At 41.3% G+C, this 23,549-nt stretch overlaps 1 protein-coding gene across 1 annotated transcript; it reads left to right on the top strand.

Moving 5' to 3' along the window:
• The first annotated feature begins 174 nt into the window (after positions 1 to 174).
• nomo (nodal modulator) lies at positions 175 to 14,903 on the top strand. Its single transcript, XM_080880495.1, has 31 exons — positions 175 to 382; positions 891 to 980; positions 1,062 to 1,107; positions 1,221 to 1,321; positions 1,587 to 1,693; positions 1,793 to 1,865; positions 2,505 to 2,657; positions 2,848 to 2,985; positions 4,128 to 4,217; positions 4,344 to 4,449; positions 4,561 to 4,711; positions 4,804 to 4,981; positions 5,420 to 5,561; positions 5,691 to 5,822; positions 6,363 to 6,499; positions 6,599 to 6,686; positions 6,839 to 6,902; positions 7,002 to 7,097; positions 7,217 to 7,438; positions 7,671 to 7,753; positions 7,855 to 8,014; positions 9,066 to 9,192; positions 9,766 to 9,879; positions 10,017 to 10,144; positions 10,288 to 10,429; positions 10,625 to 10,708; positions 11,456 to 11,566; positions 11,700 to 11,801; positions 12,509 to 12,628; positions 12,741 to 12,833; positions 13,064 to 14,903. Exons 1-31 carry the CDS (start codon positions 227 to 229, stop codon positions 13,193 to 13,195), a joined length of 3,666 nt encoding a protein of 1,221 aa, XP_080736621.1. The 5' UTR covers positions 175 to 226; the 3' UTR covers positions 13,196 to 14,903.
• Positions 14,904 to 23,549: the final 8,646 nt, after the last annotated feature.

Genomic DNA, 23,549 nt, shown 5'->3' with positions numbered 1-23,549 from the left:
GATCAGGGATGTTAGGGTTCGGTAAAAACGTAGACGTTTGTAACTTTAACCAGAAGAGGGCAGTGATACAACTTAAAACGTTACAAGCGGCCGTGAGCGAATGAGAAAATGGCACCTCCTACCCGCCAGAGGTCGCTGCAGACGCCGCCTGTGACAGTTCATTGACAGCCCCTCAGCTGGTACGGAACCGGAGGCAGCGTGCGGTTGCTTGGCTCAACCAGTCAAAATGCTCAGAATTACGATCCGGGCAGAAATGGGATCCCTTTGGATTTTGTTCGGTGTCATCTACTCCCAGTTCTTGGCCGTATCCTCTGATGACATAGTTGTGGCATGCGGTGGATTCGTGAAATCCGACGTTGAAATCAATTACTCTCTGATCGAGGTGAGAGTGCAAATGTCCCGACTAGCGTGCTAGCAGCTAACCAGCAGCTAGCTGGTTTGTGGTAGAAAGCTAAAGGTTGGGCGGAGTTTTTCGTTTCAATGACAGTTTGAATGAAATGAATACAAAAGCAGTGTATTTGTGTTTAATCTGTTTCTGATTGCTCGCAAACATTTGTGAGTTTGGTCTTGTTTGACATTGATTTAGCTACTTACTTGATAGCTGATGGTAACTCCGCATTAATATCCATATATCACACAAGGCATTCACTGCTAATCCTAAAACCTGCAGGCGTTGATGAGTAAGTGCTCCCGTCCTAATCCCTTCTTTTTCACGGGCTACATGGGATTAGCAATTTGGTTAATTAAGATATTGAAATGAACTAAATCCGACAGACTAGATTGTTTCTTTGTTGCTAGTTGACATAAATCGCTCAGTTTAGTTATTATAGTATGAACACTATAATAACTTTCATTATGATTAATGATCACTGTGTGTTCTTCATTCTCAGATTAAACTATATACCAAACAAGGATCACTGAAATATCAAACGGATTGTGCTCCAATCAATGGTTACTTCATGATCCCTCTCTATGACAAGGTATGCCAGCAACTGATTTGATTAGCTCTAACTAATTCTTTCACTGATGGTGAATTTAATCAAGCTGTCACTTTAACGCAGGGAGATTTCGTTTTGAAGATCGAGCCTCCGCTTGGGTGGAGCTTTGGTAAGACTCTCACAGAAACATCCCCATAATTCACAAATTATCATATAAAAGCCATTGTGCATTGTCCCATATTCTCTGGTCTCTTTTCCTTTTGGACTTTTAACTGTCATCAGAGCCTACCAGTGTCGACCTGCATGTGGATGGAGTCAGTGACATTTGTACGAAAGAAGAAGACATCAATTTTGTTTTTACGGGATTCTCAGTGTCAGGAACGGTGAGAATGGTCTTCTTGAAAAGAAATTTAGATTGTTATAGTATGTGGACAGAAAGTTTAAGAGTCAAGACTGTCTACTTTGCAAAATGTGTGATTTAAAAAAAACTGCTTTGACACATTTGATGGGGTTTATCTAAATGCAAGAAAACTTTGGAGCGCTTTAAAGCTTCTTTAACCAATGCAACAAAGGTTATTGATAAAATAAATGGTAGTATCAAGTGGTGATTAGTGTCTAGTTTCCTCAAATATATTGTGTTTTGCTCAGGTTCTGAGTAAGGGCCATCTCATGGGCCCAGCTGGCGTGGAAGTCAAACTCAGCCGAGCCGGAACAGGGGAGAAGCTCCAGAGTGTCACCACACAGCCTGGAGGAAAGTAAGTTACTCACACCTTATGTTTGTTTCTGCATTATACAGATGTTTGAAATGAACTTGCCCCTTTCTTTCTTTTTTTTGTGGTTTTTTGCTTACACAGGTATACCTTCTTTAAAGTACTACCAGGAAAGTATGACATCACAGCTTCTCATCCTTCCTGGACTCTCGAACAGGTTTGTTCACGTTAGCAATCGATATTAAACTGCACGTTGCGTTAAAAACGTGTTGTCCATGTTCTATTATGAGTGCCTCATGTCAGTTTTTTACATCTTACATCCGCCAAACCCCATTTAGAATTGATGATCAACTTATCATGCATGTCTTTGGACTGTTGAAGAAAGCTGGACTTTGCAAGATGTAAAATAAATGACACAAAGTGTAACTTGGTTCATATCTGATGTTAAAATGAGATGAAAAAAGAGTGTGGTAAACTTTTAGTGAAAGATTTAAAATCTCTGTGTACAAAAATACACTGTCAGATTTGTAACTGATGATGCGAATAAGCTCTCCCACATTATTTCCCCCCCCCATACCCACCTGCCATCATGCTCAGTACCACAGCATCCCAGTTTCCAATTAAAGTACTGTCATTAATACTGTAGAGAATGCATGATCTCAGAGGTCTGTTTGATTCTGTATCGCTTGAGGGTAGAAAACTTCATTATTCACCTACTTGCTTAGCTGATACAGTTCCTTGTCAGGTGAGCAAGGTTATAACTAATGAGCTCCAGCAGTAATCACAGTGAACCTGACAGGGCCATTATTCCATCTCTTAATGCAACTTATGGGTGACCTCTGCCATCTTCATATAGAGTACTACCTCAGTGCACGTCTCCAATGCAAATGCCCCGGCCGCTGACCATCTGGTGGTTGGAGGCTACGATGTCTCGGGGGAGGTCCGCAGTGATGGAGAGCCCATGAAAGAGGTCACCTTCCTGCTTTACTCAGCCACAGTCAAGAGAGAGGTAAACCTCCATAATTTCCATTTTTGCACAGAAATATGTCGACTTTTCATATCCGTCTTACATTATATGTAAATGATCACACTTTAACACTTTACTTTAACTTAACACATTTTCCACGTCCTTTAATTTCTGGAATATGCTGAATTTCGCATTGCTCCATTGGTTCAATTTGAATGTTTGTCATTTCCAGGACATAAGTGGTTGTAATACTTCCCCAGTGGAGGGTGCAGATTCTGGAGACAGCACGCTGGTATACCTGTGCAGCGCTCTGTCCAGAGATGATGGTGTCTTTGTCTTTCCTTCGTTAGCCAGCGGCGAGTACACTGTGGTGAGTTATTGTCGCAAAAGCCAACAGAAGACTGCTGTCAATTTGAGCTATTGTGTCAGAAATACAACAGAAGACCAAATGATGTATAAGTACACAGTGCAGCTACTTTGATTTAATAAGGAAGTCTTTTCCTTTGTGCCATAAGATTAGCTACATCATCTTCTGCTTTGTGAATTCCTATGTTGAAGCCTCTATTTGGCTGCTTCCATGTTTCCTATTTCTGGATGAGAGGGTGGAGTGTTTAATTATCAGATAGCGCCAGCAAGTTACATCCATTAACTCTAACAGGGCATTAGACAGTCATAGATACACGCTAATTAGCGCTGCATAACATACAAATGAGTACTACAATTTGATCCGAAAACCGGACCACAAATACAGCCTTATTAATCTCTGAAAAGCACCAAGAGCACAAAAATGATTGAGTTCATGTTCAGTGACTTGGCTTGGCTGAGGTCAAGCTTAGCAGACAGCTGCCAGAATAGCCACCTGCATAGGTGTCCACCTATCAGTCAAAGCTGCTTCACTCCTAATTGAATACATTGGAGCCTGAATAGAAAGTAAACAGGAGAGTTGGAGCGAGACACGGTAAAGTCAGTTGTTATCTTGCTGAGGAGTTAGAGGTGATGAAACTCACAGCTCCTTATCCAACCACTCACAGCAGGTACTCGTTATTCCATTACTCCTCTCAGTATTTCAAAAACAGCGCAAATTTAAATCTTGCTTTTTTAAACTTGATGACACACACACACAAATTTTACTTCAACAGTACTATTTGAACTATTTAAACAGCTCTAACGCCATTTAAAGAGGTTTGGGTGATTTACTTAAATTAACCAAACAAAGACTTTCATAGGATTGTATTACAATATATTGTAATGACAACTACAACATGTTTTATGTTTCCTGTTTTCTAATCCACCCCACATTTAGCTAGGTAATCCGAATCCAGTGCAGGAATTACATGTGTATGAACTTTTTTTTTTTTTTACCGATATAACTACAAGAGACAAGGTGGTATGAATGATGGGTTTTATGAAAGCATCATTTTTATTTGCGAACAATGAAATTCTATCTCCTCTATCTTAGAGATGTAATCGTTTTTCCATCTAAATGTGCTTCTGTGAAATCCTTCACTTCAGATACCTTTCTACAGAGGAGAAAGGATCACTTTTGATGTTGCTCCTTCTAGGATGAATTTCAAGGTGGAACACAACAGCTTGAAACTAGAGGTAAAGAGAACTGTTATATCTTAATTTTTTTAAAATAGTTATTATTAATGTGTATCAGCAAGTTTCAAAAGGAAACAAGTTTTGTGCAAAATATTCAAGTTTGACATTCTGTCTCTTTATGTGTAGCCCATCTTCCGTGTGATGGGCTTCTCTGTGACTGGCCGGGTTCTCAACAGTCCTGATGGGGAAGGTGTGCCCGATGCTACAGTCTACCTAAACAACCAGATCAAGGGTAATCGCAAAAGAAGACTCATGTTTTCAGTAGAATATCTAACTATAGTTTTTGAAGTGGTTCTCTGTCACACTTTAAACTGTAGCTTGCTTTACCACTCTGTCCTCACAGTTGTCAGCAAAGAAGATGGCTCTTTCCGGTTGGAGAACATGACAGCTGGTACCTACACCATCCGTGTCAACAAAGAGCTCATGTTCTTCGAGCCAGTCACAGTGAAGATCGCTCCTAATACGCCTCAACTTCCTGATATCGTCACAGCAGGGTACGTTATAAGAATTAGTAGCTTATTACATAAATTTAGCTGCAGTGTAGTTCTTCATATTGTCATGACTTCCTCATTTTGGTCCAACACAGGTTCAGTGTTTGTGGCCAGATCTCCATCAGCCGCCTGCCTGAAGGCATGAAGCAGCAAGGTCGCTACAAGGTCACTCTGACGCACAAGAGCACAGACAAGGCTTTCATTCGGACTGTTGAATCTGACCATCAGGGGGCCTTCTGCTTTCAGGCCAAACCCGGAGACTACAGTGTCCATGTAAGACTCGAGCAGCATTTTATTTTATATGACATATCCATATCTTAATTTTTATAACCTCTTATTTAATCAGTTTGAAAGCTAATTCAAATGGTATTAAATATATACAAGAAACCGACATATGTCACGCATACTAAATTTTAATTGGTGAGCCTCCTAAAAGATGAACAGATGTCATGTTGCCTAAAGCGCAGATGGTGCTTTTTACCCATATTCTATGATATTTGCACATTTACGGCTTAACAGTTGCAACAGATCATCATCTGAAAAACTCATTTGTCATTGGAAAGCAAAAAACCCAAATCTTTAACTTTTTTTTAATTCAGAAATACAGATTCATCTGTGTCATCAAACCAAAGCAGTTAAGCTTAGTGTTCATGTAGCTGTTTGATTAAAAAATATGGTTTTAAGCAAAAGGATATTTGTTTGTGTGTTCAGGTATCTCTGCCTGAAGCAGAGGTGAAAGCAGGCCTGGCTCTGCAGCCTCAGGCCCTGGACATCTCCCTTGTGGATCAACCACTCACAGACCTAGTTTTCACCCAGTTCATGGCTTCTGTTTCTGGAAAGGTGTACTGTCTAGGTAAAAGTCTTAGTAATTTACACTTTACAGTCTTTTTGAGAAGACAAAGTTTACCAAAGATGCAGCTTTAATCCATAAAGAAATATATTTTCACACGAGCCAACCTTGTGTTCTCTGGTTGTCCTTTAGCTTCCTGTGACGACCTCTCTGTAACCCTGCAGCCAGCGAGTAGGCAGGGGGAGAGGAGGGCAGTGGCTCTGTCTGGGAGCAGCGACATCCTCAGCTTCTCTTTTGACAACGTTTTGCCCGGGAAATACAAAGGTTTTAAGTATACTTCTAGTTTTTTTAAATTATATGTAAACTCTGCATGCAGTCAGGTTTTCACTGGAACAACTGAGTCAAGCATTCTGTACAATATAAACCCCTCAATCTATGCACACTTCTATTTGAAAGTTATAGTAGTTATTCTTAAATAGAGAAATGAGCGGGTAATCATCAGCCTTTCAATCACTGGTTTATAGCAGCAGCTTTCAGCAGGCATGCCATTACTCAACTAGTGTTTCCCCACCTTCTGGTAATGTGGATCCATCTGTTCATTCCACACAAACTCTTTCACTGCCTGCAAATGATCTGCACACATGCATGTTTATTCAGTTTATAGTGTTGCTGGGACAGTTTTTATATATAATATGTGTGCAATCATTTTTTAAATTCTTTTTTATTCAAAGATCCTGAACGGAACTTGTGATATTTTTCCACCTATAATAGTGTGACATATTTAATTCACATATTTCTTTTTTCCCCCTGTCATTTAAAATGTATTTCTCACTTTTTATTCTCTCTAATCTTTACCACTTGTAGTAAGTATTTCTCACGAGGAGTGGTGCTGGAAACATAAGTCAGTGGAGGTGGAGGTTCTGGAATCGGACGTCTTGGGGGTGGAGTTCAGACAGATTGGCTACATCCTGCGCTGCTCCCTTTCCCATGCCATCACTTTGGTTAGTAATCAGTAGCTCACTCCACTTGCACTACATGCTGCCTGTTAGATCAGATGTTTACACTTCCATATGTATTATTGAATGTGTGGTGCTGCACAGGAGTTCTTCCAAGATGGCAGCAAACCTGAAAACGTTGGCGTGTACAACCTCTCTAAGGGAGTCAACCGCTTCTGCCTCTCCAAGCCTGGTGAGTTTCTTTATTCTGACCTCTCATTAGCTCAACATAGGAGAAATTAGCATAATCAAAAAATATCAGACTGTACCAACTGTACCATGTCCGACTTATCTAAATATACCACTGGAACGTAATAATTAATCAGCCAAAAATGGCTTGTCCAGGTGTTTACAAAGTCACCCCTCGCTCCTGCCACCAATTTGAGCAGGACTTCTACACCTACGATACGTAAGTAATGTAACGTCGTGTGTTTTTATTTCTGGGTTAATGCAGTGCAACCATGCAGCCAAAGCATTCTAATGACTGCTGTTGACCTGTGTGTAACAGTTCAGCCCCCAGCATTCTGACCCTGACTGCAGTGCGGCATCACATGACAGGACTCGTCACCACCGACAAGACTCTAGACGTCACAGTCACGATCAAGTAATTATGACTCTGCATGAGTAGTCTCGTATGCTCAAATGCTGCCGTGCATTTGCGTGTTTGGTAATGACCAGCTTTAGCGTTTTTATTTATTTTTAAAACCTCATCCCCCTGGTCAGGTCGTCCATCGAGAGCGAGCCGGCGCTCGTGCTGGGTCCGCTGCGGAGCCTGGAGGAGCAGAGGCAGGAGCAGCAACTGCAGGAGATCGAGCTGCGACGTCAGGAGCGAGAACGCCGTGCAGCTGAAGAGGAAGGAGGTGCCAGAGACGATAGTCCTCCTATCCAAGAAAAGGCTGATGAACTGACAGGCCCTTTCCACTATGAGTTCTCCTACTGGGCTAGGTCAGTTTTTGCTCTTTAAAATACCATGTAGGGCTGACGGCAAAACTTCTGTTCACTTTAGTGTTAACTTGGAAATTCCAGCTTTATATCTCTGTAGAAAATTAACAGGACTTGAGAGAAATTAAGAGTGGAATTCTGACATCTGCTAATAATAACCATCAGAGGCTCACTTGAGTCTAGAACTGTTGTTCATTGCTGTTAGTGATTTTTTTCTTTCTGTGTAAATATGCAGGGCTGGTGAGAAGATCACAGTGACTCCCTCCTCGAAGGAGCTGTTGTTCTACCCTCCTGAAGTAGAGGCAACTATCACCGGAGGTAAATTCACACAAGAAGAAAGTCTATTGGAAACATTAAAACGGACTCTGATACAACCCACGCAGGTTATTCTAAATAAACCGCATCTTTGCTGTTGACAGAGTCGTGTCCAGGTCGGCTGGTGGACATCACCGGTCGTGCAGGTCTTTTCTTAGAAGGCAAGGTGTCACCAGAGCTACAAGGTGTGGAAATATCTATCACTGAGAGAGGCGCTGCTACACCACTCATTACTGTGGCCACTAATGAGATGGGAGCATACAGGTATGAGAACACAGTGATAAAAATAGGGTGTGTGAAAATGAGAGCGAGGATATTCAAGCATTTTTCATTCGGGTAATGCTGCCTTCGGGTTCTGCTATAAATGTTATTGCCTTAGCAAGTCATTATACTAACAGGGTAGTTCATAAATGCATTTTTTTTTTTAAAGAATAAGGTTTTTGGCCTGGAGTGAGGTGTGAAGTCTTTTCTATTTAGGACCAAAAAGTTAAAGTTAAAAAAGAAAAAAAGGTTTGAGATTCATGGCTGTGGGCGCAGCCATCATCATTTTGTTACTGACTGAAATAACCCAACAACTGTTGGATTCATTACCTCGGAGCCCCAGATGTTCATGGTGCCCAGAGGATGAATTTCAATGACTTTTGTGTTCACCTGTTTATTCCTCTTTTCTTTATTTGAAGAAAAAAAAAAAAACCCTGGAAACTTACGAAGCATCAGCCAGGCTAGCATTTTTACAGCAGATATTTTTGGCTTGTCATAAGAGCGAAAGCACAGGTGGCATTAGAGACACTGGCGCTGAATCAGTATGCAGAAAAGCAGGGCTTGCAATACATTATCAAGCCTGTGATCTGCGATCTTGATGCTGTTGTAAGCATCTTAGTCTGTAAAATTAGGGTCACGGGGACAGCCTCACAGGGCTGCAAGTAGACTTTGAGTCCTTAGAGCAAAGAAACATGCCTCTTTTCTTTCACATGAGTAAAGCTTGTGTTGTATGTAGTGCTGTCAGCGTTAATCTCGTTAAAATGACGTTAACGCCATAACCGCATTAACGCGGCAAATCTCCATTAGCGAGTTAACGCGGATCGCCCCGTGCGTTAGGCTGCACGGCGTTAACGAGGCGCGTTGACGCCGTGCAGCTGGCGGTTATGGCGTCATTTTAATGAGATTAACGCTGACATTGTTCCATTGTTTTAGTATTGACGTTATAATAGGCTTTATAGATTGGCTTGTGTTCAAATCACGTTGCATTTAGTAATAAACAAGTATCTTGAAGAAATTCCGACCTTCACTTAACTTTTCCCCCGCTTTTCTTCAGTGTGGGTCCGCTCCACAGTGACCGGCAGTACGACATCAGTGCAAGTAAAGAAGGTTTCGTGCTGAGTCCCGTGGAGGGCACCCAGGGAGATTTTAAGGCATTTGCTTTGGCTGGCGTCACCTTCAAGGTATATGCAGCCATCCTCACGTGCATGTTTTACCTCCCAGTAATCATCAGACGTTTAGGTACTTTTTATATTTGTCCAGCTGTTTGTTCACAACTACTAACCCTCAGTGATTATGGTGGTTGGACATGAGATAAAGAAGTGACATAATGAAAAGTACTTGTTACTGTATGTTTTGGAAAAATGTTTTTTTTGTGTTTTGCCGCGTGCTGTCAGTACACTGCCTTTGTGCTGCCCTTTGTTAAAAGGATCTGCAATTACCTACTGCGACCGTGAGATCCTGACACAAATGATCAGTATTAGTTTCCTTTTCACACTGTGTGATAAATTGCTTTGAAATCTTCTGCTCAGCATTGACAGAGCTTTGTGCCCATGTTTATTTTTCACTTGTACATCTTCTCTGAAATTAAGCTCACCTGTCAGCCTGATTACACCCACAATTTGGCGCTCACTCGAGCCACGGGCTTTCATTATATTTTCTCCGTGTGATCTTTTATTGTGAAAAGATTAAAGGGGTTTAATTGATTTGGTCCCTGTCTAGCAGTAAAATCAACAAGTATTCTGTCTGTGCTGTAGATCAAATCGGAGGACAGTCAGCCTCTCGCCGGCGTGCTTCTTTCTCTGAGTGGGGGTCAGTTTCGCTCCAACCTTTTGACTCAAGACACTGGCATCCTCACTTTCAATAACTTGGTAAGAAACCTCTTTTAGTAGTATGTCAGACTGCCAAACATTGTTGGTGGTTGACGGTAATTCTAGGGATGCTTTGCCCTGTGTCTTGGTTCACTTGTCCATCCTGTATTTTCTGCTTCCCACCTTTTTTTCCTCAGAGTCCTGGTCAGTACTACTTCAAGCCCATGATGAAGGAGTTCCGCTTTGAGCCGGCATCTCAAATGATTACAGTGGAGGAGGGTGAAAACCTCAGTATTGATATAACTGGAATCAAAACTGCGTACAGGTAAATGAGTGTACATTGTCCACTGTTAGCTTGCAAGCATAGGAATATCTTTCAGTGTGCAAATTACTGAGCCTATACTCATCTGCTGGTGGGTACTGCAGCTTGCACATGTGCTCATTGCAGTCTTGTACACTTGTCCTCAGCTGCTACGGAATGGTGCAGTCTCTCAACGGGGATGCAGAGTGGGACGTGGCTGTGGAGGCCGTGGGTCAGGGAGACTGTAGCCTCTACAGCGAGGACACGGTCACTGATGAGGAGGGCCGATTCAGACTCAGGGGTCTGCTGGTGAGGACGGGATGAGCTGTTAAAATAAGACCAGACTTGAGAATTGAAACAGATCATGGCCTCTAGGTGTTGTCTTGGATTACTAGGGAAACTGGTGATTTTGCAAAGTGTGATTTGTAAGCTGTATATGATTTGCTCAGTTGTAATGGAGTGTATGTGATTATACCTCTAACTCATTTAATGTTTTTCTTGCAGCCGGGTTGCAAATATCTCATTCAACTGCGAGCTGAAGGCAACGACCACATAGAGAGGGCCTTGCCGCAACACAGAGCTATAGAGGTAGGCAGCAGCTTGCTTCAAGTTTGTCTGGTGCAGATGTTCAGCATCTTTGGCTTTTAATGGGGTGGAGAAATTACAATTATACCAAGTTTCTTAGAGCTTTAAATATGAGAGGGGTCACTTGAGTGTCATGAAGGCACACATGCTTAAGCATAACTGGTTAGTTTTACATGTTTGGCTACATATTTAGACTTTTTGTCAGTAGCTAATGGTGCAGTTATCTATGTTTAGGAAGTATGTTGTTTTGACTTAAAAGCTGTGGGTCAGAGTTGACTTGGATTACTCTTGAAGGCAAAGCTGCTACTAAATGAAGCTCACTGAGTGCTTTAAGTTCAGGAATTTTGCACACATTTTCAAGTCGTACTCGCACTGCTTTAACACTTCTGAAAACTATTAAGGGGGCTATGGAAAACTTTAGTAATTGAATTGTTAAAATAACTGTGGGAACCCTGTGATTATGACTTATCGGCACCCTCATCACATGGGTCCTTTCAATATTCAGAACAAAAGCAGCGATAATCCCATTGCCAAAGTTTAAACCTCTCACTTCATAATTTTAGCTTGTCTGAAAAGTGCAGCGCTCCTAATCTCCCTCGCAAGGCTGGAAATGCCTTAATTCCCTTTAATTCTCTGTTATTATCACACCGTGTGACTTGAACAAAAAACTTGATCCGTGGTTCACATTGGATATTTTCTTCACAAGTTTCATTGTTACATCTATATAATGAGCTCTATATTCCCTTTCAGGTTGGCAGTAGTGACATTGAAGGGGTCAACATTATCGCCTTCAGGCAGATCAATCAATTTGACCTCAGTGGAAACATCATCACGTCTCCTGAACACCTTCCAACACTATCAGTAGGACGTTTAAAACCCGGCATTTTTGTCTTTCTTTTGAAACTTTTAAGTCTCTACAAGGCTTTTGCATTAGCTGTAGATAAGTTAGACCTGTAATCATTTTGCTTTACCTTTACACTTTCCCCCCCCCCAGGTGAAATTGTACAAGAGTGACAATCTGGACAATCCAATCAACAGCGTCTCTCTGGGACAGTCCCTTTTCTTTCACTTCCCTCCTTTGGACAGAGATGGCGAGGTAATTCAGTCTTAAAGAGCTCCTGTTATGCTTTTACTGGTTTGAGTAATGAGGTCAGTGTACGTTTAGTAATCCCAGTAAGCCAAAAGGTTCGTGTTTCAGACCACTAAGACAATTCTTTCCTACTATTAGACATGTATAATGTCAGTGTGAGAGGACATCCCTAACATGGTTATGTCAGGGACAGCGCTCTTCATATGTGCAAATTTACCACCCACATGCTGTTCAAACCTTCTGTTTAGCAGTAGTAGCCAATCAGAAGAAACCTGGCTTAAAGGGAGAGCGGTTTTAAAGAGAGAGGAGGTAAAACACCTTTCTGAAGGTGGTGCAGGCCCTCAGTTCAGTGAGGCCGAGTATAAGATAAAAGTAGGATTATTTTTCGACTGTGAAACATGCAAAGCAACTTGATGGTTTTTGGTTTTTAAGCCAGTATTATTAAACTATAGTGCTGTCAGTGTTAACGCAACATTAACGTGCTTAAGCTGCATTAACGCCGAGTGACCCCTCACACTAATCTGCGTTAACTCGTTAACAGGGATTTGCCAATTTTGACGCGTTAACGTGGGTCAGTTCACGTTAATGCTGACAGCACTACTGAAATATCATTTACTTAGTCCTTAATTGCGTATTTTACGTAATTCATAGTAAAACGTGACCCAGAATACACTGCTGTTTATCCATAGTCACCTTTCTCTTCTCTTTTCTAGAGCTACGTACTGATGCTGTACTCCACACTGTCCCGTTCCCAATATGATTTCACACTGCCTCAAGTCTCCTTCACTTCCACTGGCTACTACAAACATGTCACTCTTACCTTCCACCCTACTGTAAGATACAGATGTTTTTAAGTATATATTTTTCCTGCAAAGAATATTTGTTTTGTCTTATTTGTTACAGAACAGTATGTTTCTATATAAATGTGTGTGCACTTTCCCACAGCGTAAAGTGCCCGACCAGGATGTTGCTCAGGGGTCTTACGTAGCTTTGCCGCTCACTCTACTTCTCCTCTTAGCGGCCTACAATTATGAGAAGGTACAGAACAAGTTGCATCTAATCAAGGCAGACTATTCAACCAAGCTTTTGTTTGATTTGTCAATTTCTAAATGTGAGGAATAAATGTCAATAGGCTTGGCCTTGTCCAGGCCAAGCCTATAATGTATTAATACCCTGTAATTCTAATAGTTGTCGCATGGTTGGTTTTTATAGTTAAAGTTTTTGATCCAGTAAGCTTCATTTAATGCCTTTTCCTGACCTGTTTGCAGGTGATTCCCCTTTTGTTACAGTTGGGGAGCCGCATCCAGGGAGTGAGGAGCATGGCTCAAGCCAGCAGCGAAAGTGCTGCTATGGATGAAGCCAAACGTCAGGCCAAGAGACAGAAAGCCAGGCGAACATGAGGTGCACATTAAGCCACATCTTCGTACACTAAACTGCCCGCTAGCATCCGTGACCCCAGCATCGGAAAGCAATGGGTTACCAGGGTTACACTTCTTCATTGTTACCAACCAAGTGCTGTGTGTGCTAGTGAACTTTTTAGCTTGCTAAGGTGTGTTTGAAACAGGGCCCAGGTGAAGCCCAACATGAACCACTCAACACCCTTTACCACCACCACCACCTCCACCTCATCTGCCACTTTGATTCACTGGACCGATAGCTGACATTTTACAGACTGTTTTTTGTCCACAATTAATCTTAGTCTAAGAAAATTGTTGATATTTGTAATAGAATATGAGCCATTTTTTATATTTGTAATTTATCCAGGTCAACAACAGCGTTTTGTGGGTTTTTTTTGTTGTTGTTTTTTTTTTTTAAATGAGTACACTGCTTATTTTAATAGTCCTAACAATGTTTGGGTCCGTGAGACATTGTATGCCTATCAACACTGGGGCCAAGTCATTGAAACGTGGCTTTAATTTGATAAAGTGTTAGCTTAAAGCAGCAGTTCTCAAACTTTTTTCCCTGGCATGCCTCCATTTAGATGCCACACACACACTTTCTCAGCATCAGCAAAGTTGATTATTTTACATACCGTACATAAATTATAGCCATAAAGCTTAATTTAACTTTGTATTTTTCCCTGGGTCGTCCGCAACCCTCCTGCAGTGGATTTATGTCCCACCAGGGGGCCCCGCCCCATAGTTTGAGAACCGCTGGCTTAAGGATATTTAAGGTTTCCAAACTATGTGCTGGTTTTTTCACAAGCTTAAAATGTTTTTAACTTGATGTGTCCCCATGGACTTGATCTAAGACTGAACTGAGCCTTATAATCCCATCACAAACAAGGGACTCTGTAACTTCCAGTTACAAATGAAAGACAACCAAAGATGTTAACGAGCTAATATGGTTGTTAGTCAAATGACATCACACAATGTCAATCACCAATGAAATACTGTAATGCATTCACTCCTGATGGCATTTTATTAGGCGTTAAGTGTGATGTTAGACTTTTTGACTCCTCCGTTTGCTCAGGTACAGGATGCGGGAAATTTTGGTTTGAATACTGTGTTTTTGTTTTCTTTGAAGGATGGGCTGCGGTGGCGGGGTAGCGAGTGATAGGGCTAACTAAGAGTTGATTAATTTATTAACATGTTTAATCGGATGTGAACGATAACCTAGTCTGAATGCTATGACGTGTTTTTTCAGAAGTGTGGTTGATTTCATTTTTTTCTCATTTATATTCCATAAGATTAAATATGTGTGACAAGCTAAATTAAATTTCAGAAGACCCATGTACTGAATCGAAAATGAATATCTACAAAGGGTCGTTCATGACCTTTAGATAAACTTGATGAGGCAGGATTGTGATTTCATAAGCTCATTGTCTTACTGCAGAGCAGTTTAATGCACTGTGAAATCTATGTACCCCAGCTCTTTTTTTCTGTATTGAATTCATCTGAACTCAGCGGTGGCTGCTTTTTACAGAAAGATGAAAAGGCCACTGACTATTTACTGAGTTGAAAGATATTCCAATTAGTCTACATTCAGAAGTTGATTACTTTGGTTGGGGTGGGAGACGGAAGATGAGGGAGGTGGGGTGTAATTGTCATTTGTTCAGAATCTGTTAATTTTTCAGATAATCAATAAAGTTTGACTGGAATAAGATTACCTTTTTTATGGCTTTACCTGTAGGGGGCAGTGTAATGCTATAGGATAATATAACAAACAAGCTAAATTGATCACAGTTCGTATTTTTTGACTAGCCTTTGCCAACTAATAATAAACAAACCACATTATTGATCAGGTTTATGACCTCACATCTGGCATTTTGACCTGCAGTAGAGGAAACATCAGGGGGAACAGATCGCATTAACCATGCCTCTTCAACCTCTAAGGTGCAGCACTTGCAAGACTTGGGTTAATTGCCTGTTGGTGTGCTGGCATGGCTTACAGGAACACTAAAATTAACTGAATGCACTATTTTTATGAGTTATTCATGTAGCTTTCTACATCACCCATTTGTTTAGTATTCTGGCATGTGTTTGGTTTTTCTCAGAAAATTCTCACAGACACAATTTACCATATTTGCACAAAACTCTGGACTAAGTTATCAGCTAACACCAACAAGATTGCTTAGCAAGCTGCTAACCATGAAAATTAGTGCAATTAGCAGATGACTAAAATACAAAAATGGAGCATAAACGCCTTGGACCGCACAGCGAGATATATTACGGTGCTGCGCAAAATTCTTCAGCCAACACAAAGCCAAAAAACTCCCAAAACCTTGAAAATCAGTATTTGGTATGAAAACGTTCTCAGTAAAGACCCTGCACTGCCTCAGTTATGCTGAGTTCTGCACTTTGGGAAGGCCAATCCATGACTGATAGTGTTCTCAGTGTGTTTGTCTGTCCAGGTATGCTTTTACTATATTGACAGTGATGTTACATCAGTTTTGAGATCACCACCACTGGCTGAAAACGCCGGCCCCAAACCATGGTTTTTTTTGTGTAATTGGCATTCCTCAGCCTCATGTCCCTGGTTTCCGTCCTGAAGAATAGCTGCTTGACAGACACCCTTCCACTGAGACCATTTCTGATGAGGCTTCAGCAAACACATACATCAACTGAAAGTTTTTTTTGTTTTTTTTTTTAGGGTTGTGACTTCTTCTCTTGTCCTTCCCCTTTTGTTGAGTTTCCTCAGATTTTTTAAGAACACATTGCACACAAAATATGCCAAGTTTTTGCTAATAGCTCTTTGAGTCAAAAATACTATTTTAGACCTGTCGAACTGTCGTCTCTGGCTATGACTAAAGACGTGGAACCAAATTATGTTGTTTGTTTGTTTTTGCTTAAAATCTCAAAATGCCTTAAGATATGATTAAAAATGAGTTCTTTACTAAGTCATCTGTTATGTGTAGGCAACATGCTGGTTCATCCCTTGAGTTAGGTGCCTTTTAAGTGTTAAATGGCTTGCCAAACACAAACACCACTGAAAATGGTCATGTACAAGGACTGGACTGAAAGATTGAGAAAACAGTCAATTTCCAAAGAAAACCTTCAAACGACCACAAGTCTAGCTCCTTGGAAGCAAAATATAAGGAAATGAGAGGTAATGGAAGACTTTTGCACAATACTGTATGTCTTCATTTAAAAAAAGCTCCTAATAGTACAAACATTGTCAAGACCAGTTCATTGACTCCAATTAGCAAAGGTAAAACCTGATGGACAGTATTCAGCTACAGCTGCCACTGCTGAGATGCCTGTCAATCAAAGCAAACATGCTATATAGATGAACTATAAAAAAAAATAAAGTTCATTATGCAGTTCACTATCCAGAGACCAAAACCTGTTTTTGTCCCAGGCTATTAACATGCTTTTTAATAACATAATTTTGGGCATTTTAACACAGGAGTCTGTAGGGATGTACTCGCCTTTGGGCCAGCCTCTAGTGGCTACTGAACACTTCTGATTGGCTTTGCTGTTTAGCCCTGGAGGATGCTAACAGAGTCAAATTAATGAGGTTTTATGAAGCTTAATTAATCACATAAATGGCAGTAACAATGGCTACAGCATGCAGTATATAACATAGTGTATATGGGTAAGCTGGAAGGCATTTATTCAAAAGTTAGCCTAAAAGAACCTTTATACAGGTAGAATGCATAGTTGATGACAAGCAAAATTACTTTTCTGCCCTTTTCCTCTTCATCAGTTTGTGCTTTAAATAGAGAGCTTTTTGACCATCATTATTATTATTATTTTTTTTTATATCTGTGACAGTTGTTAGGCTGTCTCCTCTCCCACCTACACACTGTACATGTGACAACAACGCTTATGTGAATCCTGGATGGACTACCTCCTTTTGCTCCATCCATTTCATTGAAAAGGAGTGCCGGTGTCTTGTCACTCAATGCACAACGTTCTGACAGCAGCTGAGACGCCATACTGGGGCTCCTCTGCTGGCATTTTGAATTGATGAGATTGAGATGCAGCCAATTAGTGTGAGCCACTCAGCTCAGCGTCTGTCTGCAACAACCTGGGGAATAAAAGCTGCAACAACAACACACACCGGTGTCATCAGTTTAATCACATAACATTGTCACTCAACTTCAATACACATGGCAGTCTTCTATAGACATGAGTTACTATTACTTCTATATATTTCTTGAGAAAATTGTTTTTCCCTCAGGTACCTCTGCAAGCAGGGATCCTTATCTTACAGTCTGCTGACATTCTAGTGTGATTTTATGGGTCGTTCCATTGCATATATCACACGCTGTCATTGCTTATGCTTAGAAAACACTGCCTGTGCATCTTAAACAGTGTTATTGCAGCTCCCGGTTGTATTTCAGTGACCCATGAGGTCTTATACTAATGACAACAGCAGACTGTGGAGTAGTGTGAACTTTATAAACCAGATGATCTGTAAATTCCCACAGTTAAACAGCTCCATTCTTATTATAGAAAACCTTTTTTCCAATGAGGTTTTCGTTCTTACAGCAAGTGAATTTATACAAATTTCCTGGGCCTTCGCCTGCATATTTGCATCACGCTGTCACTTAACATAACTCTCTCCATTCATGTCGTCCCACACTGCAGTGGCTCAAGGCCCAGCCTGAGTCACCTATACCAGTCATAGTGCATTGGCCAGGACACAAGTCATCGTAGAGCAGTGGAGGGAGAGCGGCGCAGCACACCGTCTGTGGCACATTAATACCAGACGTTTGATGAGAAGGCCAGAGAGAGGGGGCACGTGGGTGGGGGGAAATTAAATATTCATTAGGAATGATGACAAGACGGGCAGCGGTGGGGATGATGTGTAATAGTATCTACTGGCTGCTTTTTGTGGGAGCTGAAGCCTGTATGTGTGTGTGTGTGAGCCTAGATGCAAACCAGGCCGACTCTAAGTGCCAGTCTCTATCTGTACAAAGAGGTGTGTCATGTCACCCTTTTATGAAACCTAATGCCTACTTACTGCATGCCAGATGCAATGACAGCTGAGGTGGCTGTGTCCCCACTAATGTAATCAGAGAGAGCAAGAGTGCACAGAAAGCCTTAAAAATCTCCCGTCATTCATACATATTATGATCGAAAACAGGATTTTTATCCCCAAGGCTGCCTCTCGCTACAGTTGTGTTTAAGTGCAAGTTAAATCTGCAGCCTTTATAGCATGCTCTTTTTATTAAGTTTTCTGGACCGCAACTTTAATGTTTTGAGTCACTTTGAGCACTATCATCATTGTTGTTTGGAGCCATAGCAGAAATCTTTTATTTAGCAAAACCCATCGAAAACCAGCTGTACTCTTATACTTTCTGCCCAGCTCAAAATAACAAAGTGAGAAATGAGCTGTAAAGACAGTGAAACACAAGAGCCAAACAGTTCCAGCAGAAGATGTTGGAGACTTACATTTATCACATGATTGTAAATGAACTAACTGTTCAGTTTAGTAAATGCAGACCAACAGTAGAACAACTGTGAAACCCAGAATGTGAACTGCAGGTGTGTCATCATGCATGTGGTTCCACATGCTTAAGCATTCCAGTGCTCAGGCATTTTTTAATTGAGTTAGGTTCTATTAATCAATATTAATATCAATAATTCAATATGCCTTACACTGGCTTGTCTGGAAGTATTTAGCAATTCTTCAGTGAGTTGTGATGCTCTTAGCTGTGTATCTTAAATATGGGAGGATAATGGAGGCCAGGTCCATGCAAGAAAGTCTCCTGACTTGAAATAGAGAAGCTTATGAATCGCTCATTACATTGAATGGCCACCAAAGATATGTAATTATATCTATGCAAATACATTTGAATTCCAATAATTTGGTTTTATTCCGTTATGTTAAGTTATGTAGATTAAAATGAATTAAAGCTCGCATGATCTCTGTTTGATTCTTATCTCTTTCTGCCTTCCTTTCTTTTTAGTCCAAGGGGACAATTGTTTTACTACGACACAGCATTAGTCTGTGTCTGCTGCACAGCTCTTCACAGTGTAAGGTGAGCCATGTACCAGCGGTGTCTTCTAATCTTCTGCCTGTCCACAAATCTCTCCTTGAACAAATGAGTCTCACTGACCACTGCCGCTGCCTGTCCTCTACACATTTTCCAGTGCCCTTCCCTACATCCCACACAAGTGAAGCTCAAATGCCTAACGGATCAATGGACTGTTCAGGCCCGCTCGCATTCAACAAGGTCTCAGCATAGCTGCCGGCCCATTGGCTTTAAGAGATTTTTGTTGGCGGGTACGGTGATAAAAGCACAGACATCATGGTAATAAAAAGGCTGACAGGTTCTGGGAAGGACTGACTCTTTTTCTCTCCTCCTCTCTATCCATCTCGTTTTGTCACATGTCTCCTCCCCTTCCCCTCATCGCTCTGCTCAGCCTTTGGTTCCAACAGACTGGTGCTGTAGTCTATACTGTCATGTGTATGGGCTTTGGAGCTTGACGAAAGGGGAGGACGACTGACACAAAGGGTGTGGAGAGACGGAGGGATGTCTGGTGTATGCATTGGAGAAGTTGATCAGTCTGGAGTTGTAGAAGTCTTTGAGCAAAGTCACATTATAGAGAAGGACAAAAGCAGCAGGCATGGCTGCCGACACCCCTTGAGGAAGCCTTGACCAAAAAGCTTCCGTATACTAAGACCTTTCTTTTGTACATCAGCAGAATGAGCTTTGAATGTTAAATCTAAAACATTGGCTCGCAGTGCTACTAGTATTGATTAGCACCCAACTAGTCATTAAAGTTGCCCTTCCAGGACAGGGCAGCATAGTGATGAGCAAATTTATTTATTTTTAAATCAAAGATTTGCTCAATATATATGCAAAATTATTCATGATATTCAGCTGTGTTACTTAGTTGTATGGATTTGCTAAAATGTCAGGAGAAATGTATCTGTGTTTTACACATCCAGCGAATACGAATGCACGACTTAATAAGGTGTTTATTAATTATGTTTACAGCTACGGCGAAACAATCAAACTTTCATTTCTGGACTTGGTCTGTCAATAATGTCTGGTCCAAACATACTGAGGAATCTGTGGCTCTAGTGTCAGCCTTTGGAAAATGTCATGTTTCACAATAACTGAGGATAATGAAACAAGGAGGAAAACCAGAATTAAAGTTTCATCGTCTTGTCTCACCCTTCACACGTTGCTGAGCTCTGGTGTCAGGATAATGATGGTGCTGGCAGATACAAAACATGGGTTTTGATTACACAGACATACCTTTTCTGATGAATTAGATTAATTAGGTACATGAACAGTCAGGCGAGGGGCAGCACGAGAGGGTTTTCTATGCAAATTTTATTTGACTGGTGTTTGGTGCATATGATTAGCAGAGCCGTGCGAATGCAAAACAAAAGAAAAAAGAGGCATGTAAGGTATGTGTGTGAGACAGTGTGAAATCCTCACTGACCTCTACTGTTGGTTAGCCTGAGGAGGAATGGGTAAGCTAGTGTGGGCGGTCTTTGGTGCAAGACGGAAGACACATGGATGGAACGCTGTCAGAATCTAAATGCGCTGTGCACAGCTTTTACCATCAAAAAATCATTACCACATAAGTTTAAAGACATAAATGTATTTATTGTGAAAGCAAGCACACACACACATATTTTAAGTAATTCTCTACTGTGCAGGCATTAAAAGAAAATCTGTTGTTTTATAAACAGAAAGTGATTTCCTTTCTCTTAATGCCTGGACAGTAGAGAAATAAAATACTGGCAGGTTACTCCGTACCTGCTGATTTCAATAATCTGTGTCTTAACTGTTCAGTGTAATAACTGCAGACCAGTCATGGAATAAGGGTGAAGCCCAGAATGTGAATTGCAGGTGTGTCACTGTTTATTTAGATCCACATGTTACAGAAATTATTCCCTAACATAATTACTTTAGTAGTAACTTTAGGGGACTTTTAAACCAAACTGTCACATGATCCTCACTGTGTGGAGTCTGCATGTTCTCCCCACGCCTGCGTGGGTTTTCTCTCATCGCTCCAGCTTCAACGACATGAAGTAAGTGGGGCTTAGGTTAATTCGTGATTCTAAATTGCTCATAGGCGTGAATATGAATGTGAATAGTTGTCTGTCTCTGTGTTAGCCCTGCCCAGGGTGTACCCTGCCTCTTGTCCCATGCAAATTGGGATAGTATGCCCTGTTGAAGAATTTCTCGCTTCTTAAAATGCACCAAGAGGAGAGCGGAGCGAGGAATCAGGAGACTTGCTGGAGCATCTATAGCTGAGGATGCATAGGTTTGTTTTTTTTTTACCCATGATGCATTAAATAGGTCCTATTTTCAGAATTGAATTCAAAGTGGTCTGAAATCTCAACGTTTACATGAACACTGTTATTCATTATGAATGAACTGACAAATGAAGGCACTTTAAACCAAGTCTCTTTCTTTTTTTTTTAGCTTACATCGCTTTAAAATTACAGCTCCAAATTTTATGATATGCCTGTTGCCACCACTTCTCCCCCTGATGTTTCTTTCTTGTCTCTCTGATCTTGAATCTGTGTTATGAGGGACTAAAACATGAGGTCAGGATGTGAGTAGAGGAATCAAGGATGTATATGCTGAGATATGGGATTTTTTTTTCTTTCATATAAGCAGTCAAAAGATGGATTGTCAGTGAAAAAATATAGATTTTTTTTTGCAGTCTAAGGCTGCTTCCGAAAAGTTCCCACAATCAAAAGAGCGTTTCCTGTCTAGCTCCTCAGGCTCCAACCCTGTGCCACTGAAATCATGTTTATGCACGATTTTGTTTAAGCCACACACAACAGCAGGTGATTTCACTGATTAGTTCCTCCCCTCTGACTGAAGGAGTGCTAATCAGTGATATCAAATGCTCAAGTGTTTGCTGCTGTAGATGCACAGCTTTTTATACTAGCAAGCAATCTTCATCTCATTTTTGATCTCCTGACTAAATTTATATCATCACTTTGCATCAGTTTATCTCTTTCTCACAAGTTCTCATCCCCCAACTGCTGCCATCATCACATCTCTGGCTGCTACTGTCCCTCCCTTCATCATTTTTCCTCTTTCTTCTTGCCAAGCCTCAAGCTGAGGTACATCCTTTGTCTTCCTCTGTGAATAATACATGGCCTCTGAGGGTAAGGATGCGACGAGAGTATAAGATCCCTGGCCTGGGCTGTTTTTCTGTCTCCTCACCTCCCAGGACCCTTTGGCTCACTTCATCTGGCCAGCTGCTGAGAGGAATACTGAGTGACCCACCATAGTACACACGTCATTATCGGTGGGTCACCACGTATAAACAGAAATCCACAGCAAACCTGAATATGTGGTCTCTGTGTGCATGAGGATGAGCTCAGAAAGCAAATATAATGTTTGATGGCACAGTTTTATCTTTCTCTAGATAATGGGACATCATCACTTGTAGCCTTGTCTGGGTAATTTATCGTGCAAATCCTCAAACCTTCTCTGCAGTGGAAAACATCTGCTCACAATAAAACATCCCATAATAGGAAACAAGCTTCTGGGTCTTTAAATGAAGTGAAAATTACAAATTCACACCTAGATTCCCTTTTCCCAGAAGCCCTTTTGACAACACGGCATCATAACAGGGACAAATGCAAGCAAGCCTCCCTCTAATTGATAACCTCATTACTTATGTGCACCAAGCTATTTACAACCCCGCCTGCTCTGCTGTGGGCAGGTCACAGGGTCACCGCTGGGACTCACATATGAGACCATGCAGCATTAAATTGGTACAAACTGGCTGAGCGTACGTGTGCCTCACTAGCTGTCTGCTGTCAAATGGCTCCACCAGATGGATACACATCTCAATGGGACACCGTCTGCCACCAGCTGCTCTTTGATGATACTAACAGAGAAAGGGACACACAGGAATGTTGGATGGAGGGATCGAGCACTGGAGGTGTCAGGTGTCTGATACTGTTATCTCCAAAGCTGACAATATCTGTGTACTTACACTTTGTGAGGTGTGGATGTGCTTCAGGAGATGTGTTTGAAGAAATACATTCAGTTAATCATACAATTCAATGTCCTGTGTCTCTAGGTAGTTAACGGTTGTCTGATATTAACGTCCGTCTTTGTGTATTCAGCTTCAGCATGGTTAAAAGGTGTTTGCATAACTACTTAAAGAGCTCTGTGTAAGGCTGACAGTCAACAAATCTCAGTATCAGATTTGCTGGGCTCACAGACTTCAGGCACCAGCAGGTATACGTCATAGATTGTTTGAAGTTGGGCAACATGACAGCCACCCCTGAAGTGAAACCAAAATATTGTAAGGGAGACGTGGAATTGAGATGCCACCTCCTACTCAATCTGTAATACCAACTGAAAAG

This window comes from Rhamphochromis sp. 'chilingali' (assembly GCF_963969265.1).
Source record: "Rhamphochromis sp. 'chilingali' genome assembly, chromosome: 4".
NCBI lineage: Eukaryota > Metazoa > Chordata > Actinopteri > Cichliformes > Cichlidae > Rhamphochromis > Rhamphochromis sp. 'chilingali'.
The sequence above is the reverse complement of the archived record's forward strand: the minus strand, read 5'-3'. Positions and strand labels throughout refer to the sequence as shown.

What these genes read in the sequence shown, in the direction of transcription:
- nomo (XM_080880495.1), top strand. Translation starts at nt 227, where the DNA reads ATGCTCAGAATTACGATCCGGGCAGAAATGGGATCCCTTTGGATTTTG. An exon ending in TCCGCTTGGGTGGAGCTTTG is followed by an intron (nt 1,108 to 1,220) that starts GTAAGACTCTCA and finishes AACTGTCATCAG; the next exon opens with AGCCTACCAGTGTCGACCTG. An exon ending in CGCAACACAGAGCTATAGAG is followed by an intron (nt 10,709 to 11,455) that starts GTAGGCAGCAGC and finishes ATTCCCTTTCAG; the next exon opens with GTTGGCAGTAGTGACATTGA.